This window comes from Eptatretus burgeri, chromosome 13 (genome assembly GCF_056783735.1).
Source record: "Eptatretus burgeri isolate ZD-2024b chromosome 13, Ebu_testis_v1, whole genome shotgun sequence".
NCBI lineage: Eukaryota > Metazoa > Chordata > Myxini > Myxiniformes > Myxinidae > Eptatretus > Eptatretus burgeri.
The window spans coordinates 43,390,721-43,409,304 of NC_140973.1; the positions used below are offsets into that span (position 1 = coordinate 43,390,721).

The window sequence follows — 18,584 nt, forward strand, 5'->3', positions numbered from 1 at the left end:
ATACGTCCCACCAGCTGTGCCTCCACGAAGTGGATGTATGCTCGTAGCAACAGCAGTGAGGGACTCCAGATAGGTGTACGCCCGAGGGAGCAGCTGAAACTCAGTACCAGTCACTACCTTCACATCACACACTTGTTGTGCATCTGAGCCTGATAAACACAGTCATATAAATATCGACCTCGTTTTCATGATAGGAAAATAATAATAATATAATTTCTCTATTTAAATTTTCTCGACTTGCCCCTCCACCCCCCACCCTCAATCATTTTTACAGAAGGGAAGTCATCTTTCAGAACTTCAGTAGCATCTTTTTGAAGATGTGCTTCTGGAATATCTTCCTCTTCAGTCCCATATCATCATATGGAAGATTACACAAGGTTAGACACTGACAAAGACAAACTTTGATGTCCAAAATGTGTTTTACATCAATAAAACACTTGTAGAAATGTCAAAATAATCTCCTATCTTGCATCTTCCAATATATGAACTCACAAATACCACCCATCGTTTCGCTGATGGGAATATTAGGAGAGGTGGGAGAGAGGGGGGTGTGCAAGAGAGAGGTGGGAGAGAGAGAGGGGTGTGGAATAGAGAGGTGGGAGAGAGGGGGGTGTGGAAGAGAGAGGTGGGAGAGAGAGAGGGGTGTGGAAGAGAGAAAGAGAGAGAGAGAAAGGGGGTGGGAGGAGGGGTGTCAGCAAAGAGAAAATGTTATGCTTCATGAACAACGAAACCACACACACACACACACACACACACACACACACACACACACACACACACACACACACACACACACACACACACACACGTTCTTGGCTGATATCAGCAATTTTTCGAGATTTTGCTGATTGGAGTCAGTATGATTACCAACTACAACACATATGTGTACACTCCAGAAACCATGAGTAGCTTTCATTCTTATTTTGGGGGAATTTCAAGAAACAAATAAAAAAACACAATGTTGCAGTTCTATAGACTTTCAAGGAGATGTGCATAAACATTAATCTTCATAAACAGTTGCGTGTGACAGGAGGAAAAAAACATTGCCTCTGTAATTTAAAAAACACGTTAATATGGCAAGCAACTTGGAAATCTGGCATTATGAAATGTATTTTGTTTTGAAACTTTCAAAGAGAGACATATAACCTTTGTAAAGCAAATCCGATAACCATTTGCTTTAGAAACAGTCGCAAGGATAAAGGAAAACCAAATAAAACCTCCATAAGATTTGCCATGGCGGCACCCATAACAGGCATGGCATGCCCAGACACCCATGAAGAGTCCCTCAAGATCCAAAGCTACCCATATGTACCACGTCCGTGTGTGCTGCAGACGTACCTCTAACTTGTGTTGCAATTGCAGACAGTACATCCCGATCAGGACACGATCTGTACTGCTCTTGACTGTCGGGTGCTTGGAAAGTGGCTTAAGCATCAAGCAAGCACTCCAACGGAACGCCTGGCTTGGCAAGCGATTAGCAGTTGCCGTCGAAAAACCCATGCACCCGGAAACGCCCGAGGAATGTCCGAATTAGACAAATGAACACTTTTTAGCGTCGGAACTGCTGCCACTTCAGTTATGAAGGTTAAAAATTGTATTTCGGCTTAGTTTAAGAGACTCTCAAGGTTATGGCATGGGCGGCAATTAAATAAAGCCACGAATGCTGGCATCTCCGGCCATTTATAAGCTTTGTAATGTATCCAGAAATTTGTAAGTATCGATAATAATATGAGTGACGAAAGTGAAGAAAAAAAACTTTATCGTTAAGAAATTGTTGTGGCCTGTTCCTCATCAAGGCATGGTTGAGCAAGCCAAAAAGACATGGTTGAGCAAGCCAAAAAACATGGCAGCTTCAGACCCTAGCGGGGTAACCCTATAACAACCCCAGAGAGCGAGGTGGCCAAGGATTACTTGACAAATGATATAATTAAATAAGGCCGTTAATTATCTTCAAAAGGGGTATTTTAATTAACGCAAACACCAAATTTTCACTCTTGCACTTCCTTGGAGTTTTCTTTGTGTCCATGCAAAGTTTCAGGCTGCTCGGTTTTATAGTTTTGGAGTTATAGAGGAGACACACGCAATATGGCTGCTCAACAACATGTCAGGTCAAGCTCATTTGAACTCGTTTTTTCTAACCTCATTAACCATTTCCCAAGCACACCCCTTCCTTTCACGGTTATTGTGTGTTCCCCTCTCCTTCCTCACACTCTTTTCGTTTCTTGTTCCATTTCTATTTCATCCCTCGTTTTGCCTTCCTCGACATGGTGTGTTTGAACTTGTATCCAGCTTGTTCCACCCCTACCCCCTCCGTATCTCCCTGATCTCATTCTTCCTTCGAGAGTTTCTCTACACTGTTGTTTTTTATATTTCTCCTTTGGACCACTATGTTCTCCTTGTTCTGTTATGCTCTAGTCTGTTCTCCATTCTCGACTTCCACAATCCTCAACTTCGTATATCAAAAAAAAAACACTGGATGAAAAAAAATGCAGCAGCAACAATGTAGCGTTTATGGTAGAAAGTAATCCAATTAAGTTTTACATTTTATAACTTCCCAGTAAGTTTTAAATTGCTTTAGTGGCAAGGGTGATGATGCAGCAGAGGGGCAATGCACCGGTACGAAGTGGCAAGCACAGCAAGCAAAAGTTGAGCATCAGCTAAATTCCTCAACCTTTAAACTTTGTGTGTGCCCACATGTATGTGCACGTCCAAGTGTAGGTCAGACGAATCAGGCACTAGACCTCACCATTGCATGGAGGAACGAGGCAGTGCAGTTGTACATAGGAGGTATGGTTTTGTTGCAACATGCAGGGCATGTCACACACCAGAACACTTGATCGCTGCTGGTCAAACCCTTCTCCCTGCACCACCAAGATCTGCCCTCCTCCAAAGCTTCCTGCATACATTTAACAAAACCACTATGTTGTATCAACAGATACAACACTCATAATCTCAGGATTACCGTTCTGATTCAGTAAGAGTTTGACCTTGCAAATGAATAGAGCAGAATTACAAAATCCAGTAAGTTATAAACTCTGCTCTTTTACTTCCAAAGGTAATGCCCATTTTCATTTCATGGAAAACCTTCATTAACGCAGGGCCGTGGAAGTTGGAGAACAATAAGGCTTGCACAGTCGCTCATTGGTGCATTCAAAAATAGCAATGAATAATTGCTGTGGGATCTCCAACTTATCATATTTTCTTCTTAATGTCAACCATTAAATCAACTTCCTGCCTTCTGTTGGTGTAATGTTGACGACACGTAGCTTGTACACAAAGTGCACATTGGTGTTCGATGTGCCACGATGTTTGTTGACCACAACGATGGGATATGATCCTGCTGGGTGTTCACCGGTGCGGCAGCGCAACATCGTCCCGTTAAGCTCACTGACAATGCAAGGTGAACTGCCAACCATGACAGCTACGTCAGTCGGGGTCTTGCCAAACTCAGAGCCATAGATGGTGAGGATGCTGTCAAGCCAACCTGCATAAAGGAGTGACTTAAAATAAATAAATAAATAATAATAATAATAATAATAATAATAATAATAAAATAACCACATCTAAAGCCACAAGTGAAAAGCAATCCGTCAACATCCTCATTACTGTTATCACCATAATTTATTTCATTATTTTGCCAGGAAATGTTTCACTGATGCTTTTTCCTGGTGTTCTATGTGCAATTCTACTTAATAAGTAGGGTTTAACACAAGATGAAAAGGACTGTTCTTTGATTTAATATAAAAAGAAGAGAAGGAAATTAAAAGGAAACAAAAAAAAAAATTGAAAAATTACTGTTTCCAGGTGATTACCTGATGTCGGTGAGATATTGAGGATGGTGGGTGTTGCAAGCAACGAATATGAAAATGTCAAGTCAGGATAATTCACTTTTCCAACTGAAATAATAACCTTGGCTATGCCTGCTGGGTTGGCCGGCGTTTCACAAGTGACCTCAGCTGATGACACCGAAAGGATCCGACATGCTTTGTCATTCATCATCACTTGTGTCATACCCACAAAAAAGCCATTTCCATGGATCACCAAGCGAGTTCCACCATGCACGCTACCCACTGCTGGAGAAAGTTGGGCCTCAGGTATGCTGTGCACTGTCACCTCACCATCCGCTCGCCCTTGCACTGCTAGTGTCACGGTCACCAGATGTGGACCAGCGGGAAGTCTTGGCAACTTGCAGGATATCACTGAGTTGAACACAGAGTTGGGAGAACATGGCACAATGCCCACCATAACCATGGCACCAGAATGGTCTTTCCCAAAGTTTCTGCCAGATATGTCAAGTTGGACGGGAAAAGATGAGATGTTACTTGGTGAAACATGGCTGATTGTTGGTGTAGCTGCAGCAGTGAAAGTAAACGTGCAGTTTTCTCCAACACAAGTTGCCTCAAGCCCCGCCACCTTGATGGAAACCACACCGACAAGTCCAACAGATGGTGAAGTCAAACACTTCAAGCGGTTGCTGCTGAGAGAGGAGATGGTACAGGGAACACCACCAAATGTCACAAGGATATTGCTGGAACCTTCACTAAACCCTCCACCGTCGATAACCACCTGAGTGCCACCGAGTAATGAGCCATGCTGTGGCATCACTGATGTAAACCATGGAGTATAAATGAAATTATGTTGATGAGAAGAAAGTGCATGACCAAGATTCGAGACATGGACTGCCACAGGCAAGGGCTTCCCTATTGGCATGGAAGTCATGGGGTCCAGCCGACATGAAATGAATGTGGGTGTACTCGATACCACCTCACAGGGATATCCCCCAACAGATACCTTGAGGAGGGGGGGTTGTGGTTTGGGTAGGGGAGGGTAGCATACATCAGTATTTCACATACATTGGAGGAAGACTATCAATAATACAAAGCCATGCAACATTCAAATGGTTTTGATGACATATTGAAGGCAAATCACAGGGACACTTGCCCTGATTGTTATTTTTATACGAAAAGATGTTCTTTCATCCTGTAACTCAGCAATGAACATGTTCCTCCTTTTTCCAGTGGAAAGCCGGCTATACACCGACTCAATTTCTTGAAGAACATCCGAAGAAAATCATCTCAATTCACAGTCTATTGTTGCGAAATTTATTGTATAGAACACAACTAAAATTGCAGCCTGAAATGTTTTAACAGCTGTGTTCTCATTATTGGAAACCACATCCTCCCAACGCAAGGCAGCGATGAAAGAGCCACTCAGCTAAGCACCTGATTTGAGCAGGACTTGCTGGCGAAGAGGGATCCACTGACGGTGATCAACGTTTCTCCATTACCCCGCACTGGAGAGATTTCAGTGATGAGGGGTGAAGCACAAGCAGCGAAGAGGAATGAATATCCACCAGTGGGAACTGAAAACAGTGGGCAGTCCCCTTGCTGGACGGTCACTGTGCAGTCCCCGCGGGCCTCTCGTTTTGCTGCAGTTCGGCTTACTGCACGGTGTCATCCATTCATAACCACACGGAGGACAAGTAGTCAAATAACCGGTGATCGACAAACTAATAAATGTTTCAATCAATTAAAGCAGAAGAAAAAGTTAGCTCAAATAAGTACCCTCCGAGGACGTGGCAACCAGTTGCTTATACATATATGGAATTCAAGGTTTTTGAAGCAAGAATTTTACAGCTATATCCTGCCTTTGGTTAAAGAATGTGCTACAGAAAATGCTTTTCAAACTATCAAAAGGGAAAGTCAAACAGTTTTTCCTCCAACCATGAAGGAATGTCCCCGCGCCACCATAAATCAGCACACATGTTAGTTTTCTTTCTATGCAGTTTCCAGCCAGCATCATCAATTTTTTCCAAATGATAGCGGAGTTTCTGAGTACTATTAAAACACAAGTAATGCTTTTAGCTATAAAAATTTTTGAAAAGGAAATAAGAACTTTGTCTCCCTCATTTGTAAGTTTAAATCATAATACACTCCGACTCAAACAGCAGGTTAATTATGGGATTTTCTGGCCACTCCCATAAAATAAGACACCGATTGGTGTCCCAAACAATGCTTTGGGATTATTCCAAATATTTGAAGACATTTTATTCACAGAAACCACAGAGACAGCTTAGCATTCCCCAAAGGATGATGTTATTTTAGCAGAATGAAAGTGATCTGGATAACAGTGAACAATGAAATGTTGCATGCGAGTAGTGTACGTATGTCCAATGGCAAAAGTACACCGAAGCAAAACATAAACAGCAAGAAAGAGTAATCACTAATCAGAGATTGCAGACCCTCACCAAAAATTGTTTTGTGCAGCAAATAAATCGAAGGATGGACTAAATGAAAGGTCGTTGATTGCAAATGGAAGGTATAAATGATCTAGTTGTAAATGTGTAAATGTCAAAAGGCCTGAAAAGTTGTAAAAGTCAAATGGCCTGAAGATCTAAAGGTGGAAAGGTCAAAAGGTATGAAAATGTCTTAATGTGTCTTACTCTAAAGGGTTAGAATGATCTAAAATGTCTTTAAAGGTTTAAAAAGGTAAAAAGGGTTTTAAAAGGTTGAAGGTGTGTAAAGGGTGTCATTTCAGTTCGAAAGGGTCAGAATTGTCTGACAGGATCGAAAGGGTCTGAAAACTTTAAAAAAGGATCTGAAGGGCAAAGAGGTCTACAGGGTATTAAAATGTCTGAAAGGTGTTGAGGCCGAAAGGGTTGAAAGGAGTCGAAAGGTCTTCGGGGTTGTAAATGGTCGAAGAGGATCTAGGAGTTCTAAAGTGTGTCGTTGGGTCTTAGGGGTCCATAGCAGATTAGGGGTCTGGCGGGTCTTTGTGGTCTTAAAAGGTGTTGGGTCCAAAGGGTCTTACGGGTCTTAAAGGGTTTTGGGATTCTAAAGGGTCCAATGTAATTAATACACTTACTCACATTCTGTGTGGGAAAACAGGCAAACAAAATGACCCAAATGTACAATACCCACTTCCTCTGGCGAGGGTCACAAGAATGGCACTCAGTAGAGGGCATCCTCGGCTGAGCAGTTTACGTTTTGTAACTCATGGATAGGCTGGATCTGGATCTAGACCCAAACCAAAATCAAATCAGCTTGTTGTTGTCACCTACCCAACTCACCCACCTCGTATTGTCATAACTCGTTCACAATATTTTTGAAATATCGTGTTGTTATCGTTTTTGGATCCATCTCTCAATGGTGAAGAATCTCATGAAAAATTCTCGCGTCCAAATCCAGATCCGGATATTCACCAAAGTTGAATCAATTATTCCTTGATATCCACACCCAACCTGTCCACCAAATTTCGTCCGAATCCATTCATAACTTCTTGAGATATAATGCTGTAGAGTATATTGTTTTTAGCCATATCACTCAATGGTGAAGAATCACTTAAAATTATCGCATCTGGATCCGGATCTTCACAAAAAGCTAAACGATTTGTCCTTATAACACACCTAACCTGTCCACCAAATTTTGTAAGAATCCGTCCACAACGTTTTGAGATATCCTGTTCACAGACAAACAAACATACAAGCCGGTAGGCGGACATGGGTAGTCACCTACCCAATAGAACCTGACGTGATGGGCCCGTTCGATGGGGAATGACCTGAGGATTAAGCACAAGAAAATTCATGATTCTAGCGTCAAGGGTTAATGCTGCAGATTGTTTTTTCGTTAAAATACCCCCACATTTAGAGGTTTTTCGGCCGTTGCTAGGCAACGGAGGGGTCCATAGCAACGGATCTTTCTCACACATAACTCGGACATACCATGAACCTACCATACCAGTTTCATGTATATCTGACTCATAGTCTCTGAGATATAACGAACTTCGTTTTTTTATTGTTTTCGACCAGGGTTCATTCAAAGTCTATCTTCTCCGACAGTTTTCATAGGATCCGGCTGGAAATTTTTGACAAAGAGGTTGATTATAGTGCGCATAAAAGCCTGGAAGCCGATTTTTGATTTTCGAAAAAATAATTTTTTTATGATTTTTCAAAAATTTTAAAGTCCCGTTGCTAGGCAACGGGTGGTTGAAACTCAAACACGCACACTCCCAGCGCATGTGGCACCTGGTAGCCAAGTTTCATCAAAATTTGTTTGCTGGTTTGTGCTGTGGAGCCTCGCGTTGCAGACACACACACACACACACACACACACACACACACACACACACGGAAAACCCAACAATAAGGGTAGAAAAAAATCTCAAAAAATTTTTTTTTGAGATTTTTTTTTCTCGACTCGATCGACGACCCAACAGACAGACAGAGGTGAAAACATAACGCCCAGCCACCTTTGGTGGCAGAGGTTTCTTATTTTTATGTTTTTTATTGAAATTCACGAAACAAGGCTGATGGCCACTAAATGTGAGGGGCTACCGAGAAAACGAAGAAGAGGAAAAACTGGGAAAACCTTCACCTAGTGGTCCCCGCGCCACCGTGTGTATATATATATATATATATATATATATATATATATATATATATATATATATATATATATATATATATATATATATATATATATATATATATATATATATATATATCACAAGGAAACCCCTTCACAGGACCACTGTGCAGGAGGGGGTAGCTCGGCCAGGTAGAAAAATAAATTTTCCTACCCTCATTGGATATTTTTTAGGAAACACCATCTCCATACTGGATGTCCGTTGGCTCCCGAAGGAAGCTCATCCAACCTTTATCAGGTGTTGTTTTTCGGCCTGGCAGGGTGTCACAGTCACCCACCCCACTGGCAAAGCCAGTGAGGGGCGTCGGTTTAGTCGCCGAGAACCCGGCCATGCGGTAGGTAGCACTGAGTTACATTGTTACCAGTGGCAGTCGCAAAAGACTGACCTGTGCTCTACAGGTAACTGGAAGAGTTCCTAGAGCACGTTATCCCATGTCGTGTTCAATAATGAATTTATATAAAATAATGATTTTAAGGATTGTAAAGAAAATTCTGGAAGTTTCGCACCATTGAAGTGGTCTAATACACCACTCTCACACACCACAATATTTAACAAGTCCAAGTACCGCTAAACAGAAGGGTTTTGGAAGTGACAAGAAGACAATTTGTGTTCTACAGTGTTGAATTATTTAATTAAATTTGAAAAGGATTCTTTTCAAAAAATAACAAAAGAGGTTTTCCCAAGAAGAGAAAACTTATTGTGATACATGGTATCAATGTTATGGTACTCTGTTGTTGAGAAACCATGTGTAGGAGCAAAAAACTATCGCAAACAAGCAATTGGAAAGAAAAATAAAAAACACACACACACACATGCAATCATCTTTGAGCACACAACCTGTCAGTTCAAAAATATTTCAGAAGCACACCAAATGAAAGTCATAATGGCTTGAAAAGCTGCAATCATATGTTACGGTGAGGTGTTGAATACAGTTGCATCACTTCAAACTATTCTAACTCTCTGGCCTTGCCCTGCAAAAGGTAGGATCTTGTGCTCTGATCACACTGTTCATATTATATAGGAGCTCTGAGAGCAGGATTACCATTTGAGGTGACGGTTCCTGGACTGATATCGGGCTCAATGTAATGCATGCGAGCCACGTGACCAGCATGGGTAACGCGTGGCGTTGCAAGGTGCGCAGGACGCAAGGAGACAAAAAGCACACCACTGAGATGTAGTTGAGGGTATGCTGGATTTAACAAGCCACTGGTGTAGTAGAAGATTCCTGACGAGTTACATCGATAAGAATAATTGCCTGAGAAAAAGAAACCACAAAGTTAAAGGAACAAAATGAGATGATGTTCGGCTGAAGTCGCCTCTCGACACAGCAATATAGACAGAGGTCTGTAAAGAGACAGTGCACGATGAATTGTAAACCGTCATGAAAGATGAATATCACATAAAACAAAATTCATCTTCATTATCAGTTTGCTTTCAACCTGCTGTGCAAATACCTTCACAGTTTCGTTTCCATCACCTATTTCATCAAAAGAAGGGGCCCGGGTTAATGACAACTGACATCTCATTAATTTGAACATTGAACATGCACCTTGTCACTTGTCCCTGTTTTATATCTTACACAAAAACACAAACCTCATTTCACTACATTTGTAATAGTTGGAATTCAATGTAAAAGCTCTTCTTATTTATTTATTTATTTATTTTGCAGACAAAGCAGGGGGGGCAGGCCGGAGAGGGGACGGTAGAAGACAGAAAGACCACCAACCTGCCTGTGGTGAAAGAGTGAGAGACCTAAAGACTCAGCCTCATCGTGGGAGATACCAATGATCTGAAATGCCTTGGTTTGCACAACATGAAGCCGAGAAAGGTGAGAGGCAGGAGCACCAGGAGCACCGTATCGAAAGCACGCGATATGTCTCGGGAGATGGCTCTGATCTCATATCTGACATTGAGTACCTCCATCCATTGTTGGGAAAAGCAGGAGCAGCAAGTCCAGGGTAGAGTGACCTGGTCTGACTCCAAATTGATGATCGGAAATCAAGCCATTGGAGAAGAGGAAGGATTTAATGTCTGAAGCGATGATGGATTCCTTAACCTTGCTGATGATTGGGAGAAGGCCAATTGGTCTGTAGATCTGTTTTGCACCATTTTATGCAGGGCAGTCATGTTTGCTGATTTCCAACAGATGGCAGATGACCTTGAGCAAATGAGAGGGTGAATAGACCAGAGAGAGGGTGAGCAAGAGCAGCAGAGCAGGTTTTTAGGACACGTGGGCTGATGCCGTCTGGACCGGTTGCAGAATCTGAGTCAAGGTTTGACAGCAAGCTCTCCACCTTGTCAGGAGGAAAGGACACAGAGTCCAGGGATAGTTTGGTGCGACTGGGTAAGGTGGGTAGAGAAAGTGATGGGTTTGGGACAAGATTTAGAAGCAAACACCGAGTTTAGGCATTCAGCCTTTTCAGGTGCGGTCGAAGCTCTGCGGCCATTTGAGGTAAGGGAGAGAATGGAGAGGGAACATACACCAGAAATAAACTTAACGAGATGCCACCAGGATTCGGAGGAGGGAGCGCAGAGAGAGGGTGAGGGAGCACCGAGAGAGGGTGGAGAAAGGGGAAAGGGGGGTGGGTGTTTCCAGTGCCATTACAAAATGCTAAATCAATCAATGACAACATTGTTCCAGGCACCCTTTACTTTAAGATGCAAGTATGTAATACCGGTACATTAATGATGAAAGCAAATCACTTTGTTTAAAAGTTGTCTTCCCGTGTTTGTCCTCAGTTTCCACAGACACTTAATCTCATTTGCAAATGAAAGCAATTGAACATATTTAGAAACGATTACATCACTCTGAGCAATTAGTCCAATGACATCATTACAGGAATTCCGTCTGCTACCTGGTTTTATCGATGGTACACTGTACCACCTTTACTTTTTCAAATAAAGTTCGTAATAACTGAACAACAACAACAACAAGAACAAAAAACAGGATAAATAGCATCCCAGGATGAAGGCATGAAATACGGGGAGGAGTCTTCATCGAGTGTTACGTGATATTTTAGGGGGTATCTGTTGAAGGTTACGGAGTGTTATGGGGGAGTTGGGTGAGGGTGTCAGATTTGGGCAAAAAATGCGTTACGTAATTTTTGAATGGCTCCTGTGGCACTGTCAATGCAGAGACAGAATGGCTACACTTACTAGCTAATGTCTTTGGGAATAGACAGACACCCACAAGGACACAACTTTAATTAGATATGTTCGATCAAAAATGGATCGCCAAGGATAACCCTCCCCTGGCTTCCCTTTGGAGATCACCAATGACTTACCCTTGGCCCACGATCTAATGATGGCATATTTTGTTTGGACTGCCATATGACCTTGACCTTCAACATTTATGGATAGAGTGTAAATTAACAAAATGTGTCCCCATCTATAACCTATCAAAAAAACTCATCATGAAAATCGGAGGAAAATTACTCGTTACGATCAAAAATGTGTTTTTTCTTGATTCGGTCACAATCCGAAAAAAGTAGGTCAAGGACACGAATCAAATATCAGGTGCACAACTTCAGTGCAGGTACACTAATATGATGCAAGAACATCCTGGAAGGCCAAGCTGTCCGAGATATCTGCAATGGAAAAATTGAGCAATGACGGAAAATGCATTTTTCTTCTTTTTTCGGACCGCCATTTGGCCTTTACCTTTAACCTGTAGGGGTAGGACGTAGATCAAGCGTATATGCGCATTGCTCTTGGCTATCTATAAAAAGGTAATTTTGTTCCGATCGGACAAACAATAGTCGAGTTATGGTGAAAAATGTGAAAATGTCTATAATTGGGACATCATCTTTAAAATTAGGTCAAGGTCAAAATTAATTATGTCCATCCCTTCTAGTTTGTGTACCGATTATTGATGCAAAATTCATTCCAAAAGTCCCAGCCAGCTCCGAGATACGTCTCAGAAATTGACACAGCTCAACAATTGGGAGTGCTGAAAGGAAAAAAAATTCTAAATGTGGTTTAATACTCCGAGGGGCCCAATAAACTCTGTGGTACCATTAAAAAATTGGGGCACTAATTGCAGGAACAAACCCAACAACAGCAATAAGCCTTCCCCTATCCCATAGTGAGAGGCTTCATAAAACACCACAACAAGGTACTGTAAAACATGGAGCATTGGAAGAAAACACAATTAACAACACAGGGATGAAATGATAACAGAAAGACACAATGGATATGGTCCGGAAAACATAGCTTTAATGAGCCGCAAGGAGGCACGTACGGGCAAACGTCCAACATGCTAATCCCAGAACCAGAAGTCAACCGATCAATAATTTTGACCTGATCCTAGGATGGACAGCGGCACAATATAATGTCCTACATTTTTTTATGATATAATTAACCCACAGTCGATTCAGGAAGTCACAATGTGGTGGAAATATTGAAAAATTCTGCCACCAAATAACCATCTGACATTGATGGCGAGTCAGCTCTTTATCTCGTGGCATCTTGATTACAAACCCAGGTTCAGTAACTGCTGCACACCAATATAAATCATGTGCTGCTATGCTTTGTTGGTCAAACATGCAGATGCAAGTGAAAAGCATTCATTCCAAGTTTGGCTGTGCTATCAAAATATTTCTGGTGATTTTAGTAAACATCCAATTGAAAAAGTTCGTAATAATTCCACAAAATAAATCGAATTTTACTTTTTGAAATGAAGCTTTTCTTCAGAGTAACTTTGTATTTATTACAACTTTTGTTTTTATCTTGTCCTTTGCCAAGTATAACATGCACGTGGTGAGTTTAAGGATAGGTACCGGCATGTTGCACAAAGTGATCGAATGTTCCTTGCATACGTGTGTACCGGTTGGTGTTCCAGAATCAGAGCTGTAGAGGTGGCCGCCATTGTAGCTTAGGCTGGAGGCATGAGTGACACTGTAGATCCTGAATCGCAAAGCACTATTGAAAGGAGGTGATCTCCATTTCCATGTCACTGTGTCTCCCACAAACAGGGAGAGATGAGCCGGACTCCATGCGTAGCCTTCACCAAATCCTTCCCATACATGATGAACATGGAAAAATATATCACAATACATTCAAAAACAAGAGCGAGAATTTCTTTACGATACAAGTCCCCTCCCGATACGATATTTTCCAATTCCAAAAATGGCATCACTCCAAAAAATTGATGAAATGCCCTGAAACTCGAACTTGTTCTGGAACTTACATAATAAAGCCATGTACCAAGTTTCAGTTGAATATGTTGAGGAGTATGGGGGAAAAAAAGTCGAGTGGACTAATAACTGCCAGGAACACAAGTTGTCGTGATGGCCGATTGTGATGTCTCCAGATAAAAGTATATGTAATGGCCTGCATCAAGAGGAGTGACTGCAAGATCAAGTGTTTGTTAGTGATAGATGGGAATAGCTTTGAGTGATGGCTCGTTGCGGTATTGAGAGGGTAAGCAATGGCTCGTTGTGAGATTGATGGGGTAAGATGATTGTGAGTTGCAGGGTGGACAAGGGTAAGGTGAACATTAATCGTGGGAATGAGGGGTGAGGTCATGACAAGATAAATGAATGACAGCTCATTATTAAACTGATTGATTGTTGAGCTAATGAATAGAAATCTGTGTGATAAATTGCATGACGACATCACCAACAAACTAAATAATAATGTTTTCAAAGAAATGGTAAGACTCCAGGAGTAAAGAGAAACTCTCATCAGAGCAGAAACCAATTGCATCACAATGCCATGCCATCACTATCTCTTGAGCCAAGGGGGTCATTCGTTACAAAACTGTCATTCTCGGAGGCCTTTCTCAGTAAGCATCGCATAAACAGGCTTTAGGCAAGCAAGTTGAACAATATATCACTCAATACTGCACCAGGATGGCTGCCCCAGTTCGTGACAATATGTTCTTGTGTCAAGTCTGGAGTATCGCATTCCACTTGGGACCAGGACGAGTTCTTCACATCACACTGCAGGGTCCCTGCACAATCACAAACATACAACAACAAGAAAGAGTAAAGTTGATCTGTTTAATGCACATTTGGCAGGTGCTGAATAATTGTTGCAGAATTAAAGGAAGGCAGTTTACAAATCAGAAAATAGTTGAAGAAAGTAGACATTTAACAAACAACATATCTTCTTAAGCTGTATTTGCCATACTCATCGAGCTTCCCCCGATAGCATAGGGGAAGGCTTATTGTCGTTGTAAGGTTTGTTTCTCCAATTTGCGCCCTAAATTTTTAATGGTACCACGGAGTTTCTTAGATGGCAAGGAGTACTAAACCACCATTTAGAAAATTATTTTTACCCTGAGCTTACGAAAAGCGAGGTTAAGCGATCAGTCGCATCGTACGTATGCCATACGTACATGCGTACATACGAGTATGCATTTTAAAATTAATTTAGTCAGCAACCATGATGTGACATTGACACAATTTTCCAAATAGGTGCACCTCCTCCTGTAGAATTTTAAAGTCATAATTATAACGACATAATCACGTGGTACAGGCGCCATCTTGGAAAAAATGAAAAATTTTGCACCTCTATATCTCTGAAACCGCTTCATGGAAAAAATTGAAACATGGCTCATTGTCAAGTACTCCCCATGAGGAATAAGATATGGTAATGATGATGTCATCAGTGCCTTCATTATGACATCAAAATTCGACAAGTGCAACACTTGATCCGGTCAGTATGAAAAACAAAATTCTCTGCAATTGTTGAAACCGCTAACCGATCAATGCAAAACTTTAACCAATTGCTCAACTATCCATGGGAAATATAGATGGATAAAAGTAACATAATTGGTCACTGGTCTGGCACCATATTGGATTCCCACTGTTTTGTCCCTTCCACTCCCGCCCCTCTTGTCTCATGCCTCCTTGCTGTGAGTTGTGTGTTAGCTCTCATACGAGCCTCGACCAAAGTATACAAAAAAAAAAAGGAAGAAAAAAAACCATTAAAAAAACAGAAAAGTTGGCTTGCACCAAGTCTTTCTCAAGACTGCGCAGGGTAAGTATTCCATGAATACCATGGAGTTTTCTTTTATGTTTTTTTCTTCCTGCACTCCTAATTTCCTAAATCACACTCCACTCCTAATTCCTGTATCTCATAGCCGGCTTGGACTATCAGAATTAAAAATTGCTTCAATAATGTGAATAAACAGTATGTGTGGCTGACAATTTATTTTCACCTTGACCTAATTTTAAGGTTATGACCTAATTCTCGACGTTTTAACTTTTATTTTTTACCATAACCGGACTAAAGTTCGTTCTATCGGAACTAAATTTCCCTTTCTGGATAAGCGAAAGCAAGGCACATTTATTCTTATTTTATATCATACCCCTCCAGATTAAAGGTCTAGGTCTTGGACCCCTCAGAGTACTAAACTACCATTTAGGTTTTTTCCCCTTTATGTCTGCCAATATCCGAGGACTTTCGAAATGAAATTTTACCTCAGTAATGGGAATAAAACAAGTAGCATTGACATTTTTAGCTCGCCTGTTCGAAGAACAGAGAGCTATAGCGATACCCCCGGCGTGAGCGTCAGCGTCAGCGTGAGCGTGAAAATGTTAAAGTTTTTGGTGCAAGTTATTTTTTCCTTTGTAATGTTTTTATCGACCACACTATTTTTTATATGCCAGATATTATATATATATATATATATATATATATATATATATATATATATATATATATAAATATATATATATATATATATATATATATATATATATATATATCGTCTTCTTCTTTCGGCTGCTCCCGTTAGGGGTCGCCACAGCGGATCATCCGGATGATCCGCATAGTGATTTGGCACATGTTTTACACCGGATGCCCTTCCTGACGCAACCCTGGTCGCCTCTTACGACACAGGCATATGGTACACCTATTTTAACCGGGGTATACACCGGCCCAGTACACTGGTACTCATTTCGCCGACCTCGGAAGGATGACAGGCTGAGTCAACCTCCTGGTGTATTAATTCAGTGGCCCAACGGGGCTTGAACTCAGGACCTTTTGGATCCCAAGCTACTGCCCTAACCACTGCGCCAACACACCAGGCTATCTACATATATATATATATATATATATATATATATATATATATATATATATATATATATATATCGGGGCGTATTATGTGATACCGGTCATCCATCTGTCCACCTGTCCGTCCGTCCATCCGTCTGTCCGTTCCTGTCCGCACTCTAACTCCCAAAGTTTTCAACTTTCACGTTTCATATTTGGTATATAGGTACAGACTGTGGAGACAGTGTGTCGCGACATACGTTCGTCATCTAAAGTGGTTGCCATGGTAACCAGGATGCTGTTTTCTATGTAGTAGCACAATTCTGTATATACCTTCTTGTTCGGGCGCATATTGTGCTCACTTGTGCTCTTGTTACTGATTACAATATACAAATACATATATTGCTTTAAAATTATTAGGATCAGACTTCACTGCAATGCTTTATAAAAAAAATATTAATTATTAGAGTAGTCTTTTAAAAACGATAAATGTATAAACAGGCAAGCATTGGGTGGCTTTGACACCAACTCTGGTTTGACCTGACCTGATTTGAAGGTCATGACCTCATTTTAGACATTTTAATATTTTTCACCAAAACTCGATTGCATTTTGTCCGATCAGAACGAAACTGCCCTCTCTTGATAGCAAGGAGCATGATGCATTTACGATTAATTTACATCATACCCCTCCAAGTAACAGGTCAAGGTTTTAATCCGCTCAGAGTACTAAACCACCATTTAGGTTTTTCTCCCTTTGCTCTGCCAATGTCTATTAACTGGCTGGGACTTTCGGAATGAAATATTGCATCAATAATGGGAATGATACATATGCAGGGTTGACTTTTTTGCTTTGACCTAATTTGAAGGTCATGATCCAATTAAAGATATTTTATCATTTTTTTACCATAACTCGACTAACGTTTGTCCGATTGGAACAAAATTGCCCTCATTAGATAGCTGAGAGGAAGCCGCATTTTCAGTTCATTTACATCACTAGTGAAGGCCCGTAGGTGCATGCCAGTATGTGCAGCTTCGTTCGTTCGCTCTCGTAAACGACGACTGGATTGGGGCATTGTTTCAATTAGATCGGACCAACCGCATCATAAATGGCCATAACTTGGGAAACACCTGGGAAACATACTCAGGTCCCCAGCGTCAATTGTGACGTCATATCAAACTAAGAAGAAGAAGAATTGTGACGCCCCCTCTCTCTCGCCCCCCCTCTCTCGTCCCCCCTCTCTCTCCCCCCTAGTCTCGCCCCTCTCTCTCGCCCCCACTCTCACCCCCTCTCCCGTCCCCATCTCTCGCCACCTCCTCACTCCCCCTCTCTTGAATTGTGACGCCCCTCTCTCCCTCCCCTCTCTCGTCCCCCTCTCTTGAATTGTGATGCCCCCTCTCCCTCACCCCCCTCTCTCCCTCCCCTCTCTCGCCCCCACTGTCACCCCCCTCTCCCGTCCCCCTCGTGTGACGTCAATCGTGCAAAAATAAAAAGTAAATAAACATTAATTGTGACGTCATTCGTGACGTCATCGCACCATGTCTTGTTGGGACCAGGTTGACAGATAAATTGCCGTAACTTGGGAACTGCTTGTCCGATTGATATCAAACCTCGAAAAGGCACATCCGCGGGTCCCCGGCAATATTCCTGGCAAGTTTCAATCAGATCGGACCGGCGGTCGTCGAGAAACGGCGGTCGCATACAGACAGACACACACACAGATTGCTGGAATTATAGATAGATATCCATCCAATTTAAAGGTCAAGGTAAAATGGTGGTCTGAAAAAAAAAATCCTCATTTTTTTTTTTAATCACTCAATTTTTCCAAAGTAGAATCTCAAGGACAGCTTGGATGTTCTTGCATCATAATAGCGCACCTGCACCGATGTTGTGCACCTGATATTTGATCTGTGTCCTTGACCTAGTTTTTTGGGATTGTGATCTAATTAACAAAAAACACCTTTTTCTCACAATTTGAATAATTTTCCTCTGTCAAGACGTCGAGTTTTTTTCGAGAGATTGTTGATGGGACACATCTACTTCATTTACACTCTATCTCTTAATGTTGAAGATCAAGATCATATGGTGATCTGAAAAAATATAGCCATCATTGGATCACGGGACAAAGGTAAGTCACAGGAGATCACAAAGGGAAAGC

General features: G+C 41.5%; 1 protein-coding gene across 3 annotated transcripts in view; it reads right to left on the reverse strand.

Annotated features, from left to right (window-relative positions):
* Positions 1-18,584, reverse strand: part of PKHD1L1 (PKHD1 like 1) — a 314,599-nt gene that overhangs the window by 140,025 nt on the left and 155,990 nt on the right. For all 3 annotated transcript variants that reach the window (XR_015050730.1, XM_085852211.1, XM_085852212.1), the window contains exons 35-42: positions 14,273-14,377; positions 13,250-13,438; positions 9,467-9,679; positions 5,223-5,443; positions 3,813-4,791; positions 3,236-3,484; positions 2,747-2,896; positions 1-149 (exon numbers count right to left, since the gene is read on the reverse strand). The exon at positions 1-149 is cut by the window's left edge and continues 26 nt beyond it. Coding sequence is in view for 2 of the 3 variants with exons in the window: in XM_085852211.1 (XP_085708337.1) it covers positions 1-149; positions 2,747-2,896; positions 3,236-3,484; positions 3,813-4,791; positions 5,223-5,443; positions 9,467-9,679; positions 13,250-13,438; positions 14,273-14,377 (2,255 nt within the window). In the remaining variant the exon portion in view is untranslated. The remainder of the gene's footprint in view (positions 150-2,746; positions 2,897-3,235; positions 3,485-3,812; positions 4,792-5,222; positions 5,444-9,466; positions 9,680-13,249; positions 13,439-14,272; positions 14,378-18,584) is intronic.